Genomic DNA, 25,459 nt, shown 5'->3' on the forward strand with positions numbered 1-25,459 from the left:
AAAAAACAGCATTAATTTGAAATAGAAACCTTTTGTAACATTATTAATGTCTTTAATTTCACTTTTGATCAATTTAATGCATCCTTGCTGATTTAAAATCTTACTTTATTTAACAAAAAAAACATACTGACCCCAAACTTTAGAACAGTATTGTAACTTTATAATGTTTTAAAATATTTCCTTAACACTGTTAAGTTGCACTTGTTATTCCAAAGAGAATGTGGCCGGGTTACAATGTTACAACATTTAAATAACTGTGTTTAGAACACACAGAGGAGGGGCCTGTAACCGTGGAGACGGGGGAGGCGTCGACCCAGCGGCCCATGATGACACCAAACGGCACACAGAACGCCCCGCTCCAAAACCACCAGGACCCGCAGGAAGGGTATGTAACACACTGGGAGATCTGACAGAAGAAGTCCCCATGAAATCAAAATTTACGTTTTTCGGCTTTTAATATGAATTTATTAGTCTTACTGTTATCTATAAGCTAGTTTGCTTCAAAATAATGACAAAATTTGCATTTAGAAGTTATAAGCATTCAAAACTCACAGTCTCTCACTTCCACCAATATGATCAATGATTTTGATGACATCAGCTTCTTATCAGATTTTCTATCCAATCAAATGCGGTCTAGAATCTGAAGCCCCGCCCCCTACATTATAAATAGACGCTGAAGCTACAGCTGAAATCGGTCTCTTGTTCACACATTCACTATTTTCTACATGGTGAATGGCACATAGTGCACTATATAGGGGATAGGGAACGATTCAATGGCTTTGGCTTCTACTGTCTTCCTGTTTCAGTGGAAATTACGTCAACACATTAAACAATAGTGCGCATATCATGGCTTTACTGCACACTGTGCTGTATACGTACACAAATATATATATATATACTACATTTGTTGTTGCATGACCTATGCATGTTTAATTCAGTGAGTGGTCTCTAGTTGTTAAGTATCTAGTATAATTTTTAAATGATTGAATAATATATTGAATAAAATAATGAAATAATCACATTTTCAATCAAATTTTATGTAAAAATGTTGAGAATTGTGACTGATATGCAAATTCATTGCATTATGGGACTTTACATTTCGCAAAGTTTACACACTGCAGAAGTAGTATGCTTCTGTAATCCGGCGCCGAATAAGATATTTAGATGAAATCAGCTGTTGGTTTCCAGACATCCATTCAAGCGGCTTCATCATTCCTCAGCGCGGGTTTCAGTCACTTCCTGTTCTGATCTCTGCGATGTCTCTCCATTTCCACAGGGAGGAACATGAATCACACATTTCCCTGCCTGTCAGACTCGGCCAGGCTGAGGACCGGATCAAAGCGCTTCAGTCATGTAAGATCCATATCAAACACTGAGGTCATCTGAGGCTTGATATGAGGTCAGAGGTCAGTAATTACACCCGTGTGTCTGTCTTACAGCGCTGACCTCGGCCCGAACAGAGCTGCAGGAGCTGAGGTGTAAATACGACAAGGAAAAGGCGGAAAAGTAAGACACTTAATCACTGTGGCGACTGAAAACGTGTCCATATTATGCTGATGCTTGTTGTGTTTCCTTTCTTTGTGATTTCATCTCAAGCTACATGTTTGATTTGTCTGAATTTCCCCCTCTGTTGCTTCTGTGAAACATGGTTTACGGCACACAAAACCTCCATTACCATTTCCAGTCTCATCCAAAATTGAACTTCTCTGACCTTAGTTAATAAAGGTTTAAAGTTAGTCAAATACACAACCTAAACCAGCTGACATGGGTTCAAAATCTCTCCAGACTTGCACTTTTGGTGCGCACACGTCAGAGTTTGGGTGCATTGCATTATGGGATACCGCATCAGTTATGTACTTCACAAAATACTTTGCACATATATGTAAAATAGAATTATAACTTAAATACTATTACAACTTAATGCTCATGCAGACCCTCTTAAACCCTGTCCTTTAACATATTTGCTCGTCTCAGAACATCATATTAAACCTGAAATAAATCTGGTCCGGTTCTGATGTGGTAGACCTGAGATGGCTTTGTTTAGTTCAGATCAAAAGTATATTTTTTTATTTCTGTTCAGCTGATAAATCTGATTCTCTTTCTGCAGCAAACAACGGCCGCTGATGATACGATTGCATTAGCGATCTCGACTTAGACAGGCCGAGAAACTCAAAGGCTCGCGAGCGCGCTGAACGGCCCTCTCTTCAGACTAAATTTCTCTGATTGTGCTCTTAAAGCGAATCTCGTCTAATTGAGAAGGTATCTTTGTTTAGCGTAACCTCAGAGACTCACATGTTTAATCAATCTTTCACTTCTCTTTATTCCGCTGCCTCTCCACCTTTTGAAAATCAACTCCCTGATGGCTGAGAGGAAACCGTTGAACTTCAAACAAACCTTATGAATAATCTCCCCGAGACGCTATTCAAATGAGAGCTCTCTGATTGTGCCGAGCGCACGCGTGTGTGGGCATGTTGGGATACGATGATGCCGAACACGGCGCTAGATAAGATGTGACTCACTCGACTCTAATGACAGCAAACCTTGCATTTTAGTGACTTCAGTGTCTCCCTTAAGAACTTTTGAACTTGTTCATTTATTTATTTCTTCTATTTGTGGTTTACGGGTTTCTCTGGAGTGCAGCGCAAGGACCCTTTTTAGGCAGATTCATGCGGACCCCAGTGTAAATAGTGTTGTTTCTGCTATGTGATTTACATGGCAATGCTTTTAGCGATGCATAATATCAGTGTTTTCCGATATCCAGTGATGGCGAAAGAAACTGTGACGTCACATCTTTCTCTCGCATTGCCTTCGCTTGCATCGCAACCAGTTTAGGATATTTAATCTTATAAAGCAGTTCTTTTAATGAATCACTCAAATAGACATGATTCATCAGTCTGATGAATCTTTATCCTAATGAACTGGATTAATATGTGAAGGTCTTACTTCCAGCAATGTCCTACAAAAAATGCAAGACTTTTGTTAGACTTTTGTGAGTTTAAGTACATGATATGACAACATATAGTTACTTTTTCTTTTTTTTTCCTTTTTTTTTTACAAATTTGTTTTTATTAAAAAATATGAAAAATGTATTTTACATATGTGTATATAACATAATATAAAATATATAATTATAATATTTTACATATATGTACATGATATATTCAATATGATTTTACATATATGTACATAATATTTTACTAAATACAATATTCATTTAAAAATATTTAACTTTTTTATATTTTAATAAATCTTTTTTTTTTTTATCAAGTTAAAAGTAAAAGTAATTCATTTTTACACTTTAAAAACAGTTTATTATTAAACACAATACATTTAGTTTGCTCAGACTTTAGTTTAGGGTCCATTTCTCACTACTACTACAACTTTCGCCCCAATCAACTCCTAATTACTCCTTATTAATTAATAATTTGTAAGGTAGTTGTTAAGTTTAGGACGGTATTGGGTATGATTAAGAATGTAAAATATGGTCATGCAGAATAAGTACTAATAAACAGCCAATATCCTAGTAATATGCATGCTAATAAGCAAATAGTTAATAGTGAGAATTGGACCCTAAACTAAAGGGTTACCTTTATTTTTTTATATTTATAAACGCCATAATTATCAGAATTAGGGTTTTAGTTCATTCATAGCATCAGGGGTCTGTTTTAATTACTTTACGTGTGTAACATGTAGCTTGGAAATCTTCCGTTTTAAAACGACTTCCTCTGGTTGGTGGCCGGTACTAAGTGAACCCGTCGCTCTGCACTTTTCATCACTTTAGTGGCATGAATCTGTGTGCAGTTGCGCGTGAGCATGAGCCGTGCCGGTGGTCGGATGTTTAACGTGTGGTTTGTGTCTTCCAGAGTGGAGGAGATGGGAGCTCTAATGGTGAACCTGGAGAAGGCCAACCAGGTGAGTGTGTGCCCTCCTCTCAGCCTCTGATTGAGACGCCGTCGTCGTGAAGATAATCACCTTCCTAATCAAGCTTTGAGTTTAATTAGACCCTCTTCCTCCCCCACCACCCTCCTCGTCCTCGCTCTCGCAGACCCGTGATTACCCGCCACTCTTTCCCATGATGCCGTGCGAGCGGCGGAGGACGGGAGAGAGAGAGAGATGGATGTGGCGAACGAGGAGGGCTGTTAGTTACTTCATTGCGCTGATTGCTTCCTTTTTTTCCACTGTGATTTGCTTTTTCTCCCTTTGCCAGCAGCTCTTAGATAAATGATTCGAAAATGAGTCATTAATTAGCAGGCCGAGTGTGACAGAGCAGGTAAACAGTTTGAGAAGAAAGTGCCTGCAAGTAAACACGCACCTCAGCAGAACGGAGCAGACGCGCGCTCGCTCTCGCTGTTTTACCTGCGGATGTTTCTCGCCACCTGTAAATCTCGTCTGATTGGGCTTTCGAGGGCGTTCTTGTTCCGTTCGGCCTGATTGTTCATTTGATTATGGATCTCTGGGAATGTTTGGCCCTGATTTGTATTGATGCTCAAATTGCCCCGTATTTTACCAAACAACATCGACTGAAAAAAAAGAAAATCATTGCATGCAAAATATCAAAGTGAGCATCATTTATTTTCAAGAAAGACACTTTGTCAAAAAACTGTTTGAAATGATAAAACAGTGCAAATCAAGACAAAAAGTATTGACACTAGAGTTCTACTTATAAACGTGTGAATGCCATTGTGTTAGAAACAACATATCAAAGCAAGTGTCATCCGTGCTCAAATGCTGCAGGAGCTTTTCTGGGATCCACGTTCTCCTGGGAAGCTCCTGTGTACGAGTTGGGAAGTCATAATTATGATTCTCGTTCAAGTGATTTTGGTCTTAAAGTGTTTGGGAAATGCATATTTCTCTCTCTCTCTCTCTGTTTTCATCTTATTGAAAAAGACAGGAAGCATTTTTTTGCATTGATGCAACAAAAAGATGTACATTAGATGTGCAATTGATACTTTATCTGTGGCCATAATGTAAGATGGAAAAGTAGGGTAGTATATTATCACAATTATTAAACCACATTGACCATGTAAAGCCTGACAAAAATGATCCAACAGTTTATTAGACAAAATATTTGCAAAATGAGAATCATATTTGAGACATCAGGCTTTTATGGCTCATATATTATGATATAGTGAGAATATGGAGCTCAGACTCAAGGAGGAGAAAACATTGCAATTTTAATCAGAGGCTCAAACTGAGCACAAATATGCAATTTGGTGCAGATGAAATTCTGATGCTTGTAATGTAAATCAGTGAGATCTTTATAACAGCATATCATCCATATTAATATCAGCTGTCAACTCCCAATAATATGTCTTAGATATTTACTAAGATCAAATGTTTTATGATCAAAGCTCTGTAGTTTTAAAACATATAATGCAATGCAATAAAATGATGATTGATAGATGAACAAATAAGCCTGATGATCATATTTGATACTCATGTTTGAACATACATTTTTCTGTGTGTATGGATTATCAAGTAAACCTCAGTTGCTTCAGTCCAGTAAGTGTTCATCTAGCAATGTTACTAACAATGTTTACTTCATACAAATCACTGCAGATTTCACATCATAAAGACATGTGAACCACAAGAGTAAGGAGGACGTTTGTACAGTTACACTAAAACGCAGTATAAGACGACAGAAGGCATTGTGTGCAACCGTTTTATCCTCAAAGTTTTGTTCATGAGGATAATTTAGTTTCAATTAAACTGTTCGGTTTAGATTTTTCTGACTATTATTTCAAACTTTACAGGGTTGAAGTGTCTAAAAACTTCTTGGGGTTATGGTTTACACACAAGCTGGATGTTCAGCTCCTCTAAAGTTGTCCAAACTTGTGTGTTTGATGTCAGAGAGCAGATTTGGCCCAGAGGGAGGTGGAGAGGCTGAGGGAGCAGCTCGCCGGCACTCAGAGCACTTCTAAAGGGACCGGCCCGTCAGAAGACCGACCCAAGGAGGTAAAGACCGAGTCTCGCTTTGAGATGAAAGCCGGACGACACAAATTGCCACCTTAACATGTCCAATCTGAAGTGGGAGGAAATGATCACTTGCTCCCACACCACTGGAACCTCATTAGTGGCTCTTTGAGGCGACGTGATTATAGGAAGCCAGAGAGCAGGATGGTATTTTGAAGTTGAAAAGAGAGTTTCATGTCCCCCTGATCTCCTCCTTTCATTGGTGGTCTCAGGAGAGGGAGCGCGAGGAGCGAGACGAGGGCGCGCTGTCGCGGCTGGAGGTGGTGCTGTTCTCCAAGGACAGAGAGATCCTCAGACTGCTCGAGAACGTCCAGAGACTCCAGTTCACCTTACAGGAAGTCCAGGACTCGTCGGCCAATCAGATTTCAGAGCTGGAGCGGCAGCTGGCCTATAAGTCGGAAGCTATAGAGGTGAGAGCAGATCAAACTTCATTCATGTAGCTATAATATGAGGTCAGTATATTATAGTTTAAAAGTATACTTTTACCACCAGCTTAATTATGTAACTCTATGTAACTCGATAACCACTGCTGCAGATGTGTTTAGGTTTAAAGAGGCGCATTTCCTTCATTAACATTTTCCACCTCTTGCATGTTGTTTATTACATATTTTTGGCTAATTTGATTATGATTTCAGTTTGATTTCAGATTTCAGTCATATGCATTTACATATATATGCATAGAATTCTCAGCTCCAATTCACTATGTTTACATTTACAATACTTTTATCTAAGGGAACTTACATTAAAGTGTGTAAAATAGTGCAAAGATTGTGTAATAAACAAACTTTTTGTGCTCTTTCTGTAAACTACCATTCAAAAGTTTTTTTTAAAGAAATGAATATGCATCAAAACTGACAAAATATTTCAAATAAATGCTGTTCTTTTGAACTTTTCTCCTGAAAAATAAAATGCATCAGTTTCCACAAAAATATGAAGCAGCACAACTGTTTTCAGCATTGATAATAATCAGAAATGTAGAGTGATTTGTGAAGGATCATGTGACACTGAAGACTGGAGTAATGATGCTGAACATTCAGCTTTGATCACAGGAATAAATTATATTTTAAAATGTATTCACATAGAAATCTGTTCTTTTGAAATTGTAATAATATATCAAATAAACGCAGTGTCTGTGAACATAAAAGATGACGCAAAATGTAGCAATTTTTCATGCATTTTTAAATCAATGTGTGTTTCTTATAAATTTTGCACGAAACCAGACAGATCAGACTACAACACATTGGTTGTTCCTCCATCTGTTGTCGTTCAGCTTCCCTCATGACTGTATTGATTTAACAATGACCCATAATTAACATCTTGATTTGTGTGTGTAGACCCTGGAGGCCAAACTACAGTCCCAGATGGATTATGAAGAGATCAAAACAGAGCTCAGGTGAGGTTTCCAGGAACACGGATATACTATAGCGATGATGTATCAGGATGATGATGTTAACGAGTCGTTGTGTGTCCTGCAGCATCCTCAAAGCCATGAAACTGGCATCGGCCAATGGAAGTTCATCCCAGGTGAGTGAAACAAGTGTTATTCCTGCAGTGAGCTTTAGGATTTTTAACAGCTTTGCATTTTATTGACGTAAGGTTACGGACCCTCTCAACTAAAAGACAAATAAAGTTCCCCGTGAAAAACAGTTGTCAATGAGGAAACGCCACAGTGATCTGTGTGTAAACGCCTCACTAGCGTCATCCATAATGTAGATCTGCACTGATTACGAGAGTTTAACTGCCTGTCTGCCTGTGTGTGTGTGTGTGTGTGTGTAGGAATCGGCCAAAACCGCTGAGGCACTGCTGCTGGACAAAGAAGCCTTTCTACCCTCTCACAAATTTCTTGTGGATAAAGTCAGAGTTTTACACAACAGCGGTGAGGATGTGTGTGTGTGTGTGTGTGTGTGTGTGTGTGTGTGTGTGTGTTTCCGTTCACGGATGCGTCACTAAACTTTTCCCTTCTGTCTTTGAAGTACCTTGTAGAAGGGTTATTATAGTTAACTAAAACTAAAACCATAAAAAAAAATTAAAAAAAAATGTTACTTGAAATAAAATAAACTTTAACTGAAATAAAATACAAATATTTAAAAAATATTACTGAAATTATTTTTATAAACCTTATTTTATTTCAGCTGGTTATCAAAGCAACGTTTCTCATTTTCATTTAGTTTAACTTGATCTACTGAGATAAAAAATTATATAGACTTATTTGTTTTTACAAAACATTTCAATAAAAGTAAAAAATGTTTTAAAAAAAATCTATATATATATATATATATATCTGAGTGATTCTCAAATAAAATATAGCTAGACATTTTATGTGGTAAAATATGTTGTATAATAAAGGTAAATTGTATCAAGCTATAGTATATATATTGTTTGTATTTCTATTTATTAATAATATTTATTATTAAATTAAATCATTGCTAATAATGTGTATATATGATTTATATGTTTTTTTAATATTAACAAATTAAAATTGAATATTACAAATATTTTTGTTTAATAATTCGAAACTGTATAAATGACTTTTATTTCATTTTGATTATTTATATATATATATATATAAATGTTTATATACATGTAATTATAAAATGTGTGTGTGTGTGTGTATATATATATATATATATATATATGTATATATGTATATATGTATATATATATATATATATATATATATATATATATATATATGTATATATATATATGTATGTATGTATGTATGTGTATGTTTATTTTTTTATCATTGCTATTAAACAGTTATTCTAATAAAATATGATCATTAAATAAAATAATTAATAATTATTTTTAATTAGTACTTGATTTATTTATTTAGTAGTTGTGTTTATATGGCTCATCCAGTCAGATTTTAGAGAGATAACTATCAGTTTTTCCAGATAAACATGTTTGTTCTCTCTCTGTCTAAGATGAGGGTCATTCTGAGGACTCCAGCAAGAGCGTGAGTCGCCCGGCAGGGTCGTTCTCCTCTCCTCCGGGAACACTGCCCATAGATGGGCGCACTTCCTCCAGCCCAGGCCCGCCCGTCACTGACACGCCCTCCTCCACCCACGAACTGCCCCGCCCCTTCTCAGTGTCACCCTTCTCAGGCGAGAAACACCCCGGAGACCAGCTCCTGCAGAAGCAGCTCCTGTCTCCCCTCTTCAAGAAAGACGGCTCCTCCATCATGGCCTTCCCCACCGCCCTCTACGCTGCTAAAGCGGCCCTCATGTCAGCCAATCAGAACGCCTCTATGCCAGTCGCAATGGAGACAGGCATGCCAAGCGACCAATCGGAGAGCGGGAGCTCAGGGGGAGGAGACGACGACCAGGTGGACACTGCAGAAATCGCTTTTCAGGTCAAAGAGCAGTTACTGAAACACAACATCGGTCAGCGTGTGTTCGGTCACTACGTGCTGGGCCTCTCACAGGGCTCGGTCAGCGAGATCCTGGCTCGACCCAAGCCCTGGAGAAAACTCACCGTCAAAGGCAAAGAGCCTTTCATCAAGATGAAGCAGTTCCTGTCAGATGAGCAGAACATCCTGGCTTTACGCACCATCCAGGTTCGCCAGCGAGGTGAGTGAACCCGACCGACCCAGAGAAGCTGATTACGGCGGCGGTGGGACAGTCCTGCCTTTCAGTTTAAAGATGCAGTCGCCCTATTGACATCACAATCACATCAGTTATTACATTACAAACACATTCCCTATACCAACCTATATATGTGTGTATATATATATATACAGGTGAAACTCGAAAAATTAGAACATCAAAAGTTCATTTATTTCAGTAATTCAACTTAAAAAGTGAAACTAATATATTATAGAAAATTACATGCAAAGTGAGATATTTCAAGCCTTTATTTGTTATAGTTTTGATGATTATGGCTTACAGCTTATGAAAACCCCAAATTCTAAATCTCAGAAACATTTTAAATGTTCATAAGCTGTAAGCCATAATCATCAAAATAAAAAATATATATATATAATATCTAGTAATAATGCTGACATTTACATGACAATACAGCTTAACCTTATTATAACTTACTTGGGTAAAAAAAAAAAACATGGTAGTATTTTTGATAAATTTGGTGAATTTTTCATGTAGAAGATGATCTTGGAGCCGCATCCTTATTGGTCCTAACACAAAATTCCTATTAACCAATCCGGTTTACGTTTAGGTTACACTTAATATAGTATTAATGCAATGATTTTAAATCACCATAAAGGCAAGACAAAAAATACCACCATGATTTCAATAACAATATCATCTTCACGGTCCTTAAAATGGCATTACATATATATATATATATATATATATATAAGAAGAAAATTCTTTAGATTTTAGGTGAACATGATCCTGAAATGTTCTTGACAAGTTTCAAGAGAGATCACAACTAATACTATCCACCTGCTGTGTCCTTCTATTCCACATTATGGAAGATAAATGTGTTGTTTCAAGTGTTTGAGCAATCCCACAGGCCCATCTGTCTCATCCTCTAAAGCCCACAGAACCGCTTCAGAACCCCAGAGAGAACCAGTCCAGGTTCCTGTACATCACTGTCTCTGTGCACCACTTCCGCACTCCCTCCCGAAGCCTGTGTTTGTTGTGATGCTCTCACAGCGCTGTTTTCTTCCTCAGTTTTGAAAGTAAAGCTTTCACGTGTTAGCGCACCCTCACTTGATGCCAGCTTCTCAAAGGCGGCCATTGATCTAGCAATCAAACGCAAGGCTTTGGATCTGCTCTCTGATCAGCCGGCCCACTCACCTCTCTCTCTCTCTCTCTCTCTCTCTCTCTCTCTCTCTCCGGCAGGGAGCATCACTCCTCGCATCCGAACTCCTGAAACTGGGTCAGATGATGCCATCAAGAATATTCTAGAGCAGGCCAAGAAGGAGATCCAGTCACAAAGAGGTGTGTAACGAGACGTCAAACACACACGCGGTTTATGAACCGCACACAATAACACACAGCAGTGCGGAAGTGGATCTGCGCGTGTGATTGTTCTGATCGTGTGTGTTTGTTGGAATCTTCTACTTGTGGTTCAGAATTACTTCTGCACTGCGCAAAAAAATAAATAATCTAAAATAAGATGCAAAATTGTCTCACTAGAGATTATATCCTGATGTAAAAACTTTTTTTTGTTGTCATAAATATAAATATAAATCATAAACGTATGCTTAAATATATTTTTGGAGCCTAACTATAACAACATTTAGTGAGGGACATACAAAACATTTTTCTAAATAAAATGTCATTAAAAAAGCAAAAAATTTATTCAGAAATATGTTCCCTGATAATATAGTTCTCTTAATGTCTTAAGAAGTTTTGCTTCTAATCTAAATTCATCTTGTTTATTGAAGGATGTTGAGATACAAAGACAAAAATATAGATTAAGAAAAGGTCATGGGTTTCATTCCTTAATACAGGGTGCGTCATTGTGCACTGTCTGCTATATTTAATGCTGAAATATTTTAAATAATAATAATTCTATTTATAATAGAACAAAAAAAAGTATGGATGCATAAGCATACTGTATGAAGACTTCAGATGCTAAAACCTCTAAGTCCGTCTGACATTTTTTCTTTTATTATATTATTATTATTATTATTATTATATGTTTAGGTTCAGTAATTTCACTTTATTGAACAGTTATTGAAATGCCTTATTTTCAAAAATGTCCTTATTTCAAATAATAATAATTACTATTAAATTTAGATTAATATTTTTATAATAGTTATTTATTTTTAAATTATTTTAATATTATATTATATTATTTTATATTATTATATTAAATAATATTAATTATATTATTTATTAAAATATATTTGTATTAAATATTACATTATAATAAAATAAAATGTTTTTTAATAATATAATGGATTTTAATAAATCACAATTGGTCTATTTTCATACAAACCAAAATGTATTCAGACACCTTCAACATTTAGAAAATGGTAATAAAACATGAAAAGAACGCAGAGTTATCAAATCAGTTGATATTTGTCCATCCTTCTGTTATGTTGAATATCTGTCAGCTGTTAAATTTAACTACACAATTAGATAATACCAGTTTAGCTCAAACAATTAACAAGCAATGCTTAATATTGTTCATTCTGTGTGTAAAAAGGTCCGTTAGCAATTAAAGAAAACACACTTAAGCAAAACATGATCAGGTCAAAGTGTCTGAATCATTTTTGGTCCCAAATCTTTATACATTGTACTGGTAGGCACTGTATGAAGAAATTTTGGGTATAATATGTCACAGTTTACATTATTTTGCTCTCCTCACTTATAAATGAACTATAGTGTCCTGCACACACTAGTAAAAAAATATAAAAAATAATATCTGGTGTCTGAATAATTTTTGTCTTGACTGTATATTCTAGTGCTAGTTTTTATTATAATTAAATATAAAAATACATTATATTATTTATTAAAATATATTTGTATTAAATATTACATTATAATGAAATAAAATGTTTTTAATAATATAATGTATTTTAATTAAAAACCAATAATTATTGGTCTACGTTCACGTTCTAGTGCTAGTTTGGCTGTTTGCGTGTGTCTTGCTGTATTATCAGCATCTCGTGTTTTAAATAACCCATGTTAAAGGTCCCATGTTGTCAAAACTGAAATTTCCTGTCATTTTTCATGATGGCAGAGGTCTAGGGGCGATGAAACTACCATATAAGTTTCAAAACAGTCGATCCACAGACAAATGCACACAGCCTGCATAAAGTAGCTGTGCCTTTTGTGACTTCCGTATAAATGTGATGTCAGAACTACTCAGTCACCGCCTTCACCAATGGTGGGTCACTCAGAAAACAACAGGCCAATCAGAAGAGAGGCTCATGAATATTAAGTAGACAGGCTAAAATCGGCCTGTTCTTGTCAGAGCTCCTGAGAAAGGAGCTGTACAAATATATTGAGATGTTTTTTGGTACTTATACCGCAAATATATTCTTAAGGACATCAAAACCTAAAATAAAACTTCAGAAAGGTGTACAATATGGGACCTTTAAGGTAAAAGCAGTGGCCTGTAATGTGACTCTGATGTGTGTGTGTGTTGGACAGGTGATTGTAAGTCGTCTCTGGGATGTTCATCGGGCCGGAACAGTTCTGGAGGAAGCAGCGGTTCTGACGAAACCATCAAGAGCATCTTGGAACAGGCCCGTCGGGAGATGCAGGCGCAGCAACAGGCCCTGCTGGAGATGGAGGTGTGCGGACGGGGGTCCACCAGTGAACGTCTCGTCCCGCAGGATCCCACCAAACCTCAGCCGCCCCCCACATCGCCCTTCATCAAGCAAGAAGAGGGCGTATCGGTGCCGGTGTGTGTGTCCAATCCCGCCGGCAGCCCTCAGACGCCCCTCAGCGTCCTGTCACCCGCCGCCTTCGTCCAAAACATCATCCGTAAAGTCAAGTCTGAGATCGGCGAAGCCGGCTCGTATTTCGACCAGCACTGGTCCGTGGAGCGCAGCGCTGTGGTAATGGGAATGAGCGGCACCTCTCACCCTTTCACCTCCGTCTCTCCCTCGCTCTCCTCCTCTTCGTCCACGTCGATGCCTCGTCCCTGGCCTCGGATGGAGAACGGAGACTGTCCTGTAAACGGCGAGGAGGCGTCCGCGCCGGAGGACGAGCCCGCGTTGAGTCGGCCGGTGGAGATTAAAGTGGAGCCGGACGCGTCGGGCGGCGGCGAGACGCCCTGTGGAGCGGGACGGGTGTCGTACTTCCCCTCATACATCCCTCGAACCCTGAAGCCCACCGTCCCGCCGCTGACCCCCGAGCAGTACGAGATGTACATGTACCGAGAGGTGGACACCCTCGAGCTCACCCGGCAGGTCAAGGAGAAGCTGGCCAAGAACGGGATCTGCCAGAGGATCTTCGGAGAGAAGGTGGGATTGAAACTGCACAGCTGGAGAGAAAGTTTCCATATTATAATGAGTCAAGATCAAAGCATGCATGAAACTAGTTATTTACACACAAAGCTGCCACAATCCTATTGTGTGGAAACACTAAACATTCATATCTACTTCTCCTCTTAAAGTTTTTTTGTCATATGAAATCAAAACTACAGTATATTTACTTTCTGGTCTTATTGTGAATGATTAATCTGTGCATATTGTTTAAAAGAAGAAATGAGACCACAGCGCTTGCCTTGTGGTTATTTTTTTTTTATTTTTTTTTTGAAGAATTTGAACTGATATTTCTATTTCTTCTTGTTGGCGACCTCAACCAGGTTTGCATGCAATTGCAATGCACTGATACTCTGTCTCGTACTTCAATCCATGCAAAATAATACGAATATTGCATTTAGAATCGTTTTTTTGTCTTCATTTAGTTCTTTATCTTCATTTTAAACTCTAGATCTATCATTTTATCATTTCAAACTAAAAAAAAAAAAACTTTATACACTACTGTTCAAAAGTTTAAGGTCATTAAGATGTAATGTTTTTTAAAGAGTCTCTTCTGCTGACCAAGGCTGCATTTATTTAATCAAAAATACAGTAAAAACAGTGATATTGTAAAATATTAGTACAATTTAAAATAATGGTTTTCTATTTGAATATATCGTAAAATATAATTTATTTTCAAAAGAACAGCATTTATTTGAAATAAAAATCTTTTGTAATATTATAAATGTCTTTACTGTGACTTTTGAGCATTGCATCTATTCTGAATGAAAGTATTTCTTTAAAAACAAATCTTCCTGACCCCAAACTTTTGAGTCCAGTAATGAACCGTCTGAAGCTCTTGTAATGTGTGTTGTGTTTTGCTGCCATCTAGTGGTCTTTAGGATAGTTGATACTAGTGAAAAGCAATGATGGTTTCTGTCCATGTGTGACATGACTTCAGGCTTATTTTGAATGTCTCAGCCTCTGTCTCTGTGTCTCTCGCAGGTGTTGGGTTTGTCTCAGGGCAGTGTGAGTGACATGTTATCCAGGCCTAAACCCTGGAGTAAACTCACTCAGAAGGGACGCGAGCCGTTCATACGCATGCAGCTCTGGCTGCTGGATCAGCTGGGTCACGGACTCAACCAGCTGCCCAACCACAGCCTCAGCCAGGGTCAGTCTGCTTACACACACATCCCAACACACACACCGCCAGTGGGGGCTTCATAGGAGTTCTTTACAGGGTTCCCACGGATCCTTGAAAGTTTGTGAATCTGATAATAAACATGCATAGATACAGGTCCTTGAAAGTGCTTGAATTTATTTTGTGCAAGAAGTTTTCTGGAAAAAATTCCATATTATTCCCTCCGGTCCGCTAATGTGTTATTTCGCCAACACTTCGTGGCTTATGCACACTAGCTTGCTTGAGTTACGTTAGTTACGCGCATTTACGCGTTATGTCAAGTGTTTCCCACGTGAGGTACTTTGTGTTGTACGTTGCCATGATGTTCAAGCGCACAAAACTACTACGATGGAACCTCAGCGTTTGTTGTTGAACACCACATATGTGTCCCCACATTAAGTCCTTGAATTTGAGGGTATTGGACCTGGAAAGTCCTTGAAAGGTCCTTGAATTTGAAGTTAACCAAGGTGTGAGAACCCTGTCTTTAAAGGGACAATTCACCCAAAAATGTTAATTCTGCCATCAGCTACTCTCATGATCAATGTTTATATGTGAATAAAGGCATTAATTGAATGTTCATCAAATAAAAGCGATCATGTCTTTTCAGAAGACTTGGATTAAATATGGATTTATTTTACGATCTCTTTACTGTCAATGGAGGGATAGAAATCTCTCAGATTTCATTAAAAATGTGTTAATTTATGTTCTGAAGATGATTGAAAGTCTTATGGGTTTGGAATGACACGAGGGCGAGTAAATGATGGCAGATTTTTTGAGTAAACTATCTTTTTAAATTTTAAACTACCATTACATTATAGTAGTGTTTGTTGTACCGGTTCAATAAAATCATTGTTTTTTTCTTCTGTATTTTGATAAAAGTTACTATTATTGTAATGAACAAGTTAAACTAATCAGATAAACAAAATAAAATGAATATATATATATATATGCTGTATATTACGGTAAAGTGACTTTGGAAATGGCAATGATAGTTTTTTGATAAAAGTTACTATTATTGTAATGAACAAGTTAAACTAATCAGATAAACAAAATAAAATGAATATATATATATATATATATACTGTATATTACGGTAAAGTGACTTTGGAAATGGCAATGATAGTTTTAGGGGGAAAATGTGCTTAAGTTTCATGAAAATTATGTCAAAATGCAAAACATTTTAAAGTTAGGCTTCATTAACTATAAGCAAAGTATGATTTCTTATTTGCCATTTGGTTTCCGGGTAAAATGTTTTTGTTATCAATCATTCTATAGACATGCTATTCCAGTCACACTTTCTTTCAGTTTGATGTACAAATCAGAAAATTTATTTATATATATATATATTAATAATAATTGTTAGGTGTGTTCATATTGTATTGCAGAACACTTGTGCTGCTATAGGTGGGATACGGGTACGGTTAGGACAGGTGTGTAGGTTTATGGGTGGGTTATGGATTAAGGGAAGGTCAGCAGTGGAATTACAGCTGTAGTTACATGCAGGTATTTTTTAAACATAAGTAGACTGGAATATACAGTATGTGCACAATAAGTGTATTGAATCAAATTTAAATGTTAGTAAATCATAGTTAAAGGGTTAGTTCCCAAAAATGAGAATTCTGTCAGTATTTACTCTCCCTCATGTTGTTCCAACCCCGTAAGACTTTCGTTCATCTTCGGAACACAAATTAAGATATTTTTGATTAAATCTGAAAGTTGTCTCACTCCTCCATAGGCTTCTATGTTATTGATATCTGCCATCCCAGAAAAGTTAGTAAAGACATCGTTAAAATAGTCCAAGAGACTACAGTGGCTCAACCTTAAGTTTATCAAGCGACGAGAATACTTTTTGTGCACAGAAAACACAAAATTCACGACTTTATTCAACTCTTCATTTTCTTCTGTTTCTCTGAGTGAGTTCACGTAGTGTAACAGTGCAGCGCTTCTGGGTTGTACATCAGAACGTAGGCTCACTATTGGCCGACGCTGGTCATGTGTGTGATGCGTGTGATGCTGGCCAATAGCGAGCCTACGTTCTGATGTACAGCCCAGAAGCGCTGAGCTGTTATACTATGTGAACTCACTCAGAGAAACACACAAAAGAAAATGAAGAGTTGAATAAAGTCGTTATTTTTGTTTGTTTTTTATATATAAAGTGGGTCTGTTATTGCATAGTTTTTAGTAGATTTACAGTATCATGACTAATAAACCTAAAATGCTCCTGACTATAAACACTAATATGATCTTTGTCGTTGGTTGTCAGATAAGAGCCCTGTGACGACCCGCTCGTCCCCGTCCCCTCCTGCGAGTCCTGAAGACGGACAGCCCAACATGAGCCTGGAGCCCGTGAGTCTGGCGCTGGAGAGCAGTAAGGAGAACCAGCAGCCTCAGCGTGTGGATCCTCACGGCCCGTGCGTGAGCGTCCCCCAGCACACACACACACACACACCGCTGGGCATCCAGGAGCTGGTGGCCATGTCTCCGGAGCTGGACACGTACGCCATCACCAAGAGAGTGAAGGAAGTTCTGACGGACAACAACTTAGGTGATTTACAGCACAATACACACGGCGCTTTGTGATTGACAGGCGATGAGCGTTTTAGCGTGAGGTACACTGTTCAGAAGTGTTTTATGTTTTGAAGGAAGTCTTTTATGCTCACCAAGGCTGCATTTATTTATTTGATACAGTGAAATATTATTACAAATAACTTTTTTTCTATATGAATATATTATAAAATGTAATTTATTCCTGTGATCAAAGCTGAATTTGTGTCACATGATCCTTCAGAAATCATTATAATATGATGATTTGCTGCTCAAGAAACATTTCTGATTATTATCAATGCTGAAAATATATTTTTTCCAGATTCTTTGATGAATAGAAATTTCAACAGAACATGTATTTGAAATAGAAATCTTTTGTAACATTATTATACTGTCACTGTTGATCAATTGAATGCATCCTTGCTTAATAAAAGTCGTCGGCTTTATTTTTATAGCACTTTTAAAAAATACAATACAGATTGTTTCAAAGCAGCTTTACGTGATAACAGGAAAATGATAATTCAGTGGTGCAAACAAACAGATCAATTTGGCTGTAAAGCAGCATAAAAAAGAATTGTTCGGCTGAAGTCATTTCAGTGTTGGTTCAGTTCCGTTATAATGATCATCAATTATTAAATGAGTTCATTTCGGCTATAAAGCCGCAGTGATGTCATCGTCCAGCTCAGTTCGGCTCTCATACAGCAGTGTCAGTACAGTCACATCAATAATATTGTTCAATATTAAGTGTACCCAAATAAGCAAGCCAGAGGCAACAAAATGTGACATCATCAGGTGACAAAATGGAGAAAAACAGGTAACGCTTTACCTGAAGGGGTGTGCATAAGACTGACATGACACCTTCATAATCATGACATGTGTCATACAATATGAAGGAGGTTTTATGCATGTTTATGACAACTGTCATTAAGTGTCATTCGCTCAATTATGTCATTTTAATGCAAAGATGACATTGTTTGAGATGTCTTTGCTATGACAACTTGACATAAACCAATACATCATAACCTGTCAGTGTCTCTGTCATGACAACTTGACATTACCAAGACAACATAACCTGTCATAAATATGTCATAAACATGACATAGCAGATTAATCATCAAACTTAAGAAACTACTTGGCTTTATGGGTTAACATTACATTATATTTCTGACCACTTTTTTTCCAGTGGTACAAATTCAATTTGTCATTAAAATGTCTTTAAGTGTTAATACTCTGTCAAATTATTTTATAACTAATACTGGAATACTGGAAATAAAAGTGGTCAGAAATATATTCATGACACAGTTATAATGGCCTCATGACAGCCAATGTCAAAACCAACCACATGACAGTTTAATGTAATGTTAACCCATAAAGCTAAGTAGTTTGATGACATAATTGAGCGAATGACCCTTAATGACAGTTATAAACATGCATAAAACCACTGTCATGTCAGGCGTATGCAAACCCCTTCAAGTAAAGTGTTACCGTTTAAGTCCAGACTGCATCACAAGTCACAAAACAGATTGTGGATTGTGGATAAAGTAATCATTTATTTTAAAAAACTGTAGTGTTATGACTTCTAACATAGTCACGTTCTCTTAAAGTCCCCTTGTAGTCAATAATTGTATCCCTTAAAACTCATCTTTGATCAGCAAAATGATATATTTAAACCTTTTTTCCTTGAAAAAAATTCTTCATGCCTTAAAATACCTTGAATGTAACTCGACACCCTTGCCTTATTTAGTATTCGCCATTCTATGAATATGCAAATGAGCCCCGCCTCCACTCACTCACTCAGCTCAGAGATTCACTGGTTGACGATCACGCGTTGATCTGATTGGTTACAAGGTCGTTTGTGACGTCAGAAACACCAGCGATTTCAAAGCGTGTTTTTGAGACTGTCTTTGGTTCACTGCAGTTTTAAGGAGAGAATACTCAGCAATGGTGTCGACTTATGAATTCACACATGGTTTGTCTTAAAGCATATTAAAAACACCACATAGACATATAAACAACATTTAAAGCTGGATTTTCACCACAGGGGGACTTTAATATACACCCATGACAGGTAGTTAAAAACCAAAAAGTTTTGAATCTATTCATTGAAACTTTGATACGAACAAACAACTAAGGAGAATTATAAAGACTGTAGGCCAGATCAGTAACAGTATATGTGTTTATGCAGGTCAGCGTCTGTTTGGAGAGAGCATTCTGGGATTGACCCAGGGTTCAGTGTCTGATCTGCTGTCCAGACCGAAGCCCTGGCATAAGCTCAGTCTGAAGGGCCGAGAGCCGTTCGTCCGCATGCAGCTGTGGCTCAACGACCCGCACAACGTGGACAAGCTCAGAGACGTCAAGAAAATGGAGAAGAAAGGTAATAAAGAGCAAACATCTATTCAGTTCTTCAGTGATTCTGCATCAGTTCACAAACTGTAAAAAAAAAAAAAGAATAATAATAATTTTTTCTTGTTTTCCACTACAAATATCTAAACATTCTTAAAGCAAGATGCATTTACTTGAGAGGCAAAATGACTGAAGATATTAAGTCTTGTTTACCGAAACAAATGTCTGCCACTTTAAATGCTCAATCTCTGTGAAGCAGGATGGATTCTGATTGGCTGTCAGTGTTTTATCAAGACAAAAAGGCTTACTAAGCATGTGTATGACCCACTTACTGTAAAAATGCAGTACTTGTAAAACATGCAGTAAAGTCATCTCAAGTAACTATGTGCTTAAATACGAAAAGTCTCTCTCTCTCTCTTTCTCTCTCTGACATCTGAAAATCCTGAGGTTGGTGCTAAATGTCCTTTTTGCACTGAGAGAGAAAACATTTTTCATGCATTTGTCAATTGTGCAAGATTAGAGCCTTTATTCTGTCGTTAGGAAGTATTTTTCAGAGGTGTAATGAAACTTTTTCACTATTTTGGGGCTTTAAATATGTTGAAAAAAAGATTTGTATGTCAGTGGTTGAATTTTGTTTTAGGCCAAAAGGCGAAATTGGCTATTTAGATAAGTAGGAAAAAGAAAGTCGAACAAAATTTGGGGCAGAATGTAGTTTCTATGTTTTCAAACATGGTGCAAGCAAGAATATTGATTGGTTTTGCTTATTACAAGCATGTGGATGATCTTATCACTTTTGAAGGTATTGAGGCATATGCAATGAGGCTTTGTGCTCTGTATTTGAAGGTGATTTGGTTTTTGCACATTTCTTGTGAGTTGGGGTTGCTCTTAATATTTATGCATATTGTAATTTAAATATACTGTGAAATGTATTTGTAATAAATTCAAATTCTCTCTCTCTCTCTCTCTCTCTCTCTCTCTCTCTCTCTCTCTCTCTCTCTCTCTCTCTCTCTCTCTCTCTGTGTCTGTCTCTCTCTCTCTCTCTCTCTCTCTCTGTGTCTGTCTCTCTCTCTCTCTCTCTCTCTCTCTCTCTCCTTTTCTCCAGCGTATCTGAAGAGGCGATACGGTCTGTTGAGTCCCGGCTCAGACAGCGATTCCCCCGGCGCTCATTCTGACTGCATCAGTCCAGGCCTGACCCCGCTGGAGCTCTGCCCGTTCAGCCAAGCCAAGAAACCTCGAGTGGTGCTGGCGGCGGAGGAGAAGGAGGCTCTGAGGAAAGCGTATCTCCAGGAGCCGTACCCCTCTCAGCACACCATCGAGATGCTGGCCGCACAGCTCAACCTCAAAACCAACACCGTCATCAACTGGTTCCACAACTACAGGTACCAATCTGATCCTTTCTGCTCTAGTCTAGTCAAAAGTCAGCTAAAAGAGATGTCAAAGTTGTGTGCAAACTTTTTGAAGCTGTAAATGGGGGGTTGGCTCCCCCTGCTGGACATTTGAGGAGTTAGAAAAGAGAACATTATAACTGCACCAGTACTAGTCTTAATTATTAAAGGGATGGTTCGGAGTGAAATCAACCTAGGGTCGTTCGCACCATGACCTCGAGCCAAACTCCCCCCAGAAGCTTTTTTTCCTTTGGTCGAACACTATTAAAGTTAGAGCTTATTTAGAGATATCAGCCGGATGGCTTAGTGCAGGCGCTAATGGATCCAAGGATGTATCCCGTAAATTACCCCACTAATAATGCCTGGAATGGTACCAAACTTCTACAGTAGTACAAATAGGCTTTTCACAAATCACGGAAGTGACCTCGACGTCCGGGTTAGCGGTAGCATTAGCCATCAGGCAAGTGTTATTTAAATAAACTCCTGATGTACTTACAAACTTTCCAATGCCTCGTTTTATGAGTACAGAACCTATTTGTACTACTGTAGAAGTTTGGTACCATTCCAGGCATTATTAGTGGGGTAATTTACGGGATACAACCTTGGATCCATTAGCGCCTGCACTAAGCCATCCGGCTGATATCTCTAAATAAGCTTTAACTTTAATAATGTTCGACCAAGGGAAAAAAAGGCTTCTGGGGGGGGTGTTTGGCTCGAGGTCATGGTCCAAACGACCCTAGGTTGATTTCACTCCGAACCATCCCTTTAACAGTGGCACAGTAGATTTTTTTTCAGTGATATTTTCATAATTTTACCTTTGGTACCCCCAACCAGAGCACACTGTAAGATACAGTATCCCACAATGCAAAGTTCTCAAACTGGAAGTCACATCAGCAGCAAACTATTTCTTTTTTTTTTTTTCATCAAATGTTAATTTTCAGATGATAACTGGATGCACTGAATTACACATGCAATGCGGTGAGATCCAGTAGTTAGTTATTGTAGTATTGTTTATAAACTATTAGTATTTATTAATAGAATTTTCAGCTTCAATTTTTATTTCAGTTTTAATTTTAGTAATAGTCTATCATGTTTTTTTATTTATTTTTTATTTAATATTTAATATTTATTTTTTATTTTATTTCTATTTGAATAGTTTTAGTTAACAATAACAACACTGGTTAGATCATGTGACAACAATATAGCTCACTGCAAAAAATAAAAACAGAAGGCAGTGTACTGTGCATTCACAGTAAATGTATCAGTAAAACTTTACAATAAGGTTCATTAGATAACATTAGTTAATGTGTTAACTAACATGAACTAACACTGAGCAAAACTTTTTTATCACAGTATTTATTAATCTTTGTTAATGTTAGTTAATAAAAATACAACTCTTGATTGTTTGTTCATGTTAGTTCACAGTGCATTAACTAATGTTAACAAATACAACCTTTGATTTTAATAACGTTTTAGTAAACGTTGACATTAATATTAACTAAGATTAATAAATGCTGAACTTAGTTTAGTTAACTAATGAACCTTATTGTGAAGTGTTATCTTTGTCCACAGGTCCCGTATGCGACGAGAGGTCCTGATGGAGGGTCTCCAAGACAACGACACGGACGCCGAACACAACAACTACTCCCCCCTGGCGTCCCACAGCCCCGCGTCGGACCGGGACGACAGGAACCCGCTCCACAGTCGTCCTCTCAGCGCCGGCCCTCGCCGCTTCAGCTTCAAACAGGAGGACGAGGACGAGGAGCTGCGTTTGAGGCAGGCCAAGTGCTTCTCTGTGGGCGTCCAGTTCTCTCCGCTGAAGAGCGACCCGGGCCGAGGGGACGAGGAGGCGGGTCTCAGTCAGGGTCCTCAGAGGAACAGCTCAGCGGAGTCGCCCGAGGATCCCGTCAGCTTCAAAGCTTCGTCTGAACCGTCCCGGAGCAGCCTGGAGGTGTCCCTCAACTCGCCCTCGGCCGCGTCCTCACCCGGCCTCATGATGTCCGTGTCCCCCGTCCCGTCCTCGTCCGCCCCCATCTCTCCATCACTGCCCTCCCTTCCGGCCCCGACCAACTACGGCCTGGAGTCGCCCTCGCTCAACCCCAAACTCAACAAAAGCACTCAGAGACGCAACGAGAAGATGGCCAACCTCAACAACATCATCCATCGGCTGGAGCGAGCCGCCAACCGCGAGGAAACGCTGGAGTGGGAGTTCTAGGAGGAGATCGTCGTACGAGCCGCCCTGACGAAAAAACCTGGCCGTCAGATATATTTATAAACACCTTTTAGCTATTTTGATAAAGTAACTTTGAATTCTACGTCACAGCACTAGCTGGTGTTGTTTTAAACAGCGGAGGAGAGGAAACGTAGCGGTGTCATGAAATGCACACTGACGTCTTGTAGATTGCCACTGGGTGAGATTATTCAAATAAAAGACCTCTGTCTTAAGCCATCAAAAAAAGCACTACTTATTTAAAAAAACAACAAAAGAGAGAAACAATGACCAAATTTGCTAATTTTTGAATAGCAATTTTTCAACTTTTGTCTGTAAGACGGGACACGAAGTCGAGTGACGTGCGACAGCTTCACTTTGACCGAGGGATAGTCCTAAAAGACTCTAAATAGTGAACATTGCATATGTATTTAGTTTCTTGGTGACATGTTTTGGAACTTTTGTTATACAAGCGTACAACGTGTGATTGTGTGTGTTGTAGAAATCGTCTGCAATAGCCTTCTCTGAACAAGATGTAGCATGGAACATAATTTACCCTCTATTTCCTCTCTAGATAGTAACCTGTGATATACTTGAGCGATACTATAAAAAGAGAAAAACGGCAAAAAACAAGAAAAAAGGAAATGTTTTTAAAAAAGTCGGTGCGACGGTAGATGCATTTTTTATTTCGTGAACGTATAATTTTTTTTATTTATTTGGATACTTTGAGGTTTTACACCAGGGCTCTTGTGCACAGTTCACACACTGCAAAAAAAAAGTATGCTTTTCCTACTCTTGGTTTCCAACACAAATATCGAAACAAAATAGATTTACTGAGTGAGAAGTTGTTTACTGAACAATTGCTCAAAATTAAATGAGTTTGTGCTTAAAACAATAGAAAATATCTGTGGGGTGAAAATTGTACGAATTCTTGAATTTAATTATTGCCGCCATGGATAAAGGGTAACTGCAACTTTTTATCTCACAATTCAGAATTTTTTTCAGTTTATATCTAACATTACTGAGGTAAAAAGTCAGAATTGCAAGATAAAACGTTTTTTTTTATTCTGTTTTAACTTAATTTTGAGGATTTAAAAACGTAATATCGTCACTCATTTTGATATTTGTACTGGAAAACAAGAGGAAAAAGTTAGGAAATGTGTTTTTGCAGTGCACATCCTCAATAATTCATCACACTTGTACCTCACTGTCCCGACGAGCTGGTCTCACACAAACACACGGGCCAGTGCACTTCCTGCGACCTCGGACGCTTCAAACACACCTTTACGCCCAGAGGTTTGGATATAAATGTAAGATAGGTTTCAAAGGAGCCTGAGGGACCACCGACGGAGAGACTGCTGGGGTGGGACGGGGGGTTATTAGCATGCATATGTTTTAAACTGATCAGTGATCCAGTCGTGGTCTCGGGTGGTACTCGTTTTATCATTCTTCATCCATCTATCCGTCCGTGTTTCCTCCCGCATGAGAGTCGTGGGCCTCCCTCCGAATGGAGTGTCCTTCTGATGTCACTTCCTGTGGAGAATGACTGTATGGCAGTGTGACACTTTACGTTCAGGTCATTTTATAATTAAGACATTTTAGCAGGGAGTTTAAAATGAATGCACTTCAACTCACATACTGGAGATCAGACGAGAATCTGTTTTTTTAGCGCGCGCTTTAATAGTTTCTTTATCATCCCATGAGCACTTGGTCTCATTTGCTGTATTTCAGTGATTTTGATACTTATTTCCAGGTGCTCTTTCTACTGCAGGAGATTCGTGGACATTTTACTTCATAATAATTATTCAAAGGCCGGAAAACACACTCTTCTCAAGCTGTGAATGCTTCTTCAGCACATTTGCAGGAATACAGACTGTATGTGAGGTTTTTATTTTATTCTGGAATCGCACACACGGTATTTTACAGATATCACA

The 25,459-nt window shown here is 38.1% G+C and overlaps 1 protein-coding gene across 1 annotated transcript in view; it reads left to right on the forward strand.

Annotated features, from left to right (window-relative positions):
- Positions 1-24,149, forward strand: part of cux2b (cut-like homeobox 2b) — a 155,188-nt gene extending 131,039 nt beyond the window's left edge. Inside the window, exons 6-22 of the mRNA XM_084388778.1 lie at positions 265-385; positions 1,277-1,353; positions 1,440-1,506; positions 3,864-3,912; positions 5,851-5,955; positions 6,186-6,383; positions 7,308-7,366; positions 7,449-7,497; positions 7,750-7,849; positions 8,901-9,545; positions 10,782-10,880; positions 13,047-13,864; positions 14,870-15,035; positions 17,308-17,589; positions 19,774-19,962; positions 21,034-21,310; positions 22,889-24,149. Of these exons, the coding sequence (XP_084244904.1) occupies positions 265-385; positions 1,277-1,353; positions 1,440-1,506; positions 3,864-3,912; positions 5,851-5,955; positions 6,186-6,383; positions 7,308-7,366; positions 7,449-7,497; positions 7,750-7,849; positions 8,901-9,545; positions 10,782-10,880; positions 13,047-13,864; positions 14,870-15,035; positions 17,308-17,589; positions 19,774-19,962; positions 21,034-21,310; positions 22,889-23,531 (3,944 nt within the window). The 3' untranslated portion in view covers positions 23,532-24,149. The remainder of the gene's footprint in view (positions 1-264; positions 386-1,276; positions 1,354-1,439; positions 1,507-3,863; positions 3,913-5,850; positions 5,956-6,185; positions 6,384-7,307; positions 7,367-7,448; positions 7,498-7,749; positions 7,850-8,900; positions 9,546-10,781; positions 10,881-13,046; positions 13,865-14,869; positions 15,036-17,307; positions 17,590-19,773; positions 19,963-21,033; positions 21,311-22,888) is intronic.
- Positions 24,150-25,459: the final 1,310 nt, after the last annotated feature.

The sequence above is a fragment of the Rutilus rutilus genome (assembly GCF_951802725.1).
Source record: "Rutilus rutilus genome assembly, chromosome: 19".
Lineage (NCBI taxonomy): Eukaryota > Metazoa > Chordata > Actinopteri > Cypriniformes > Leuciscidae > Rutilus > Rutilus rutilus.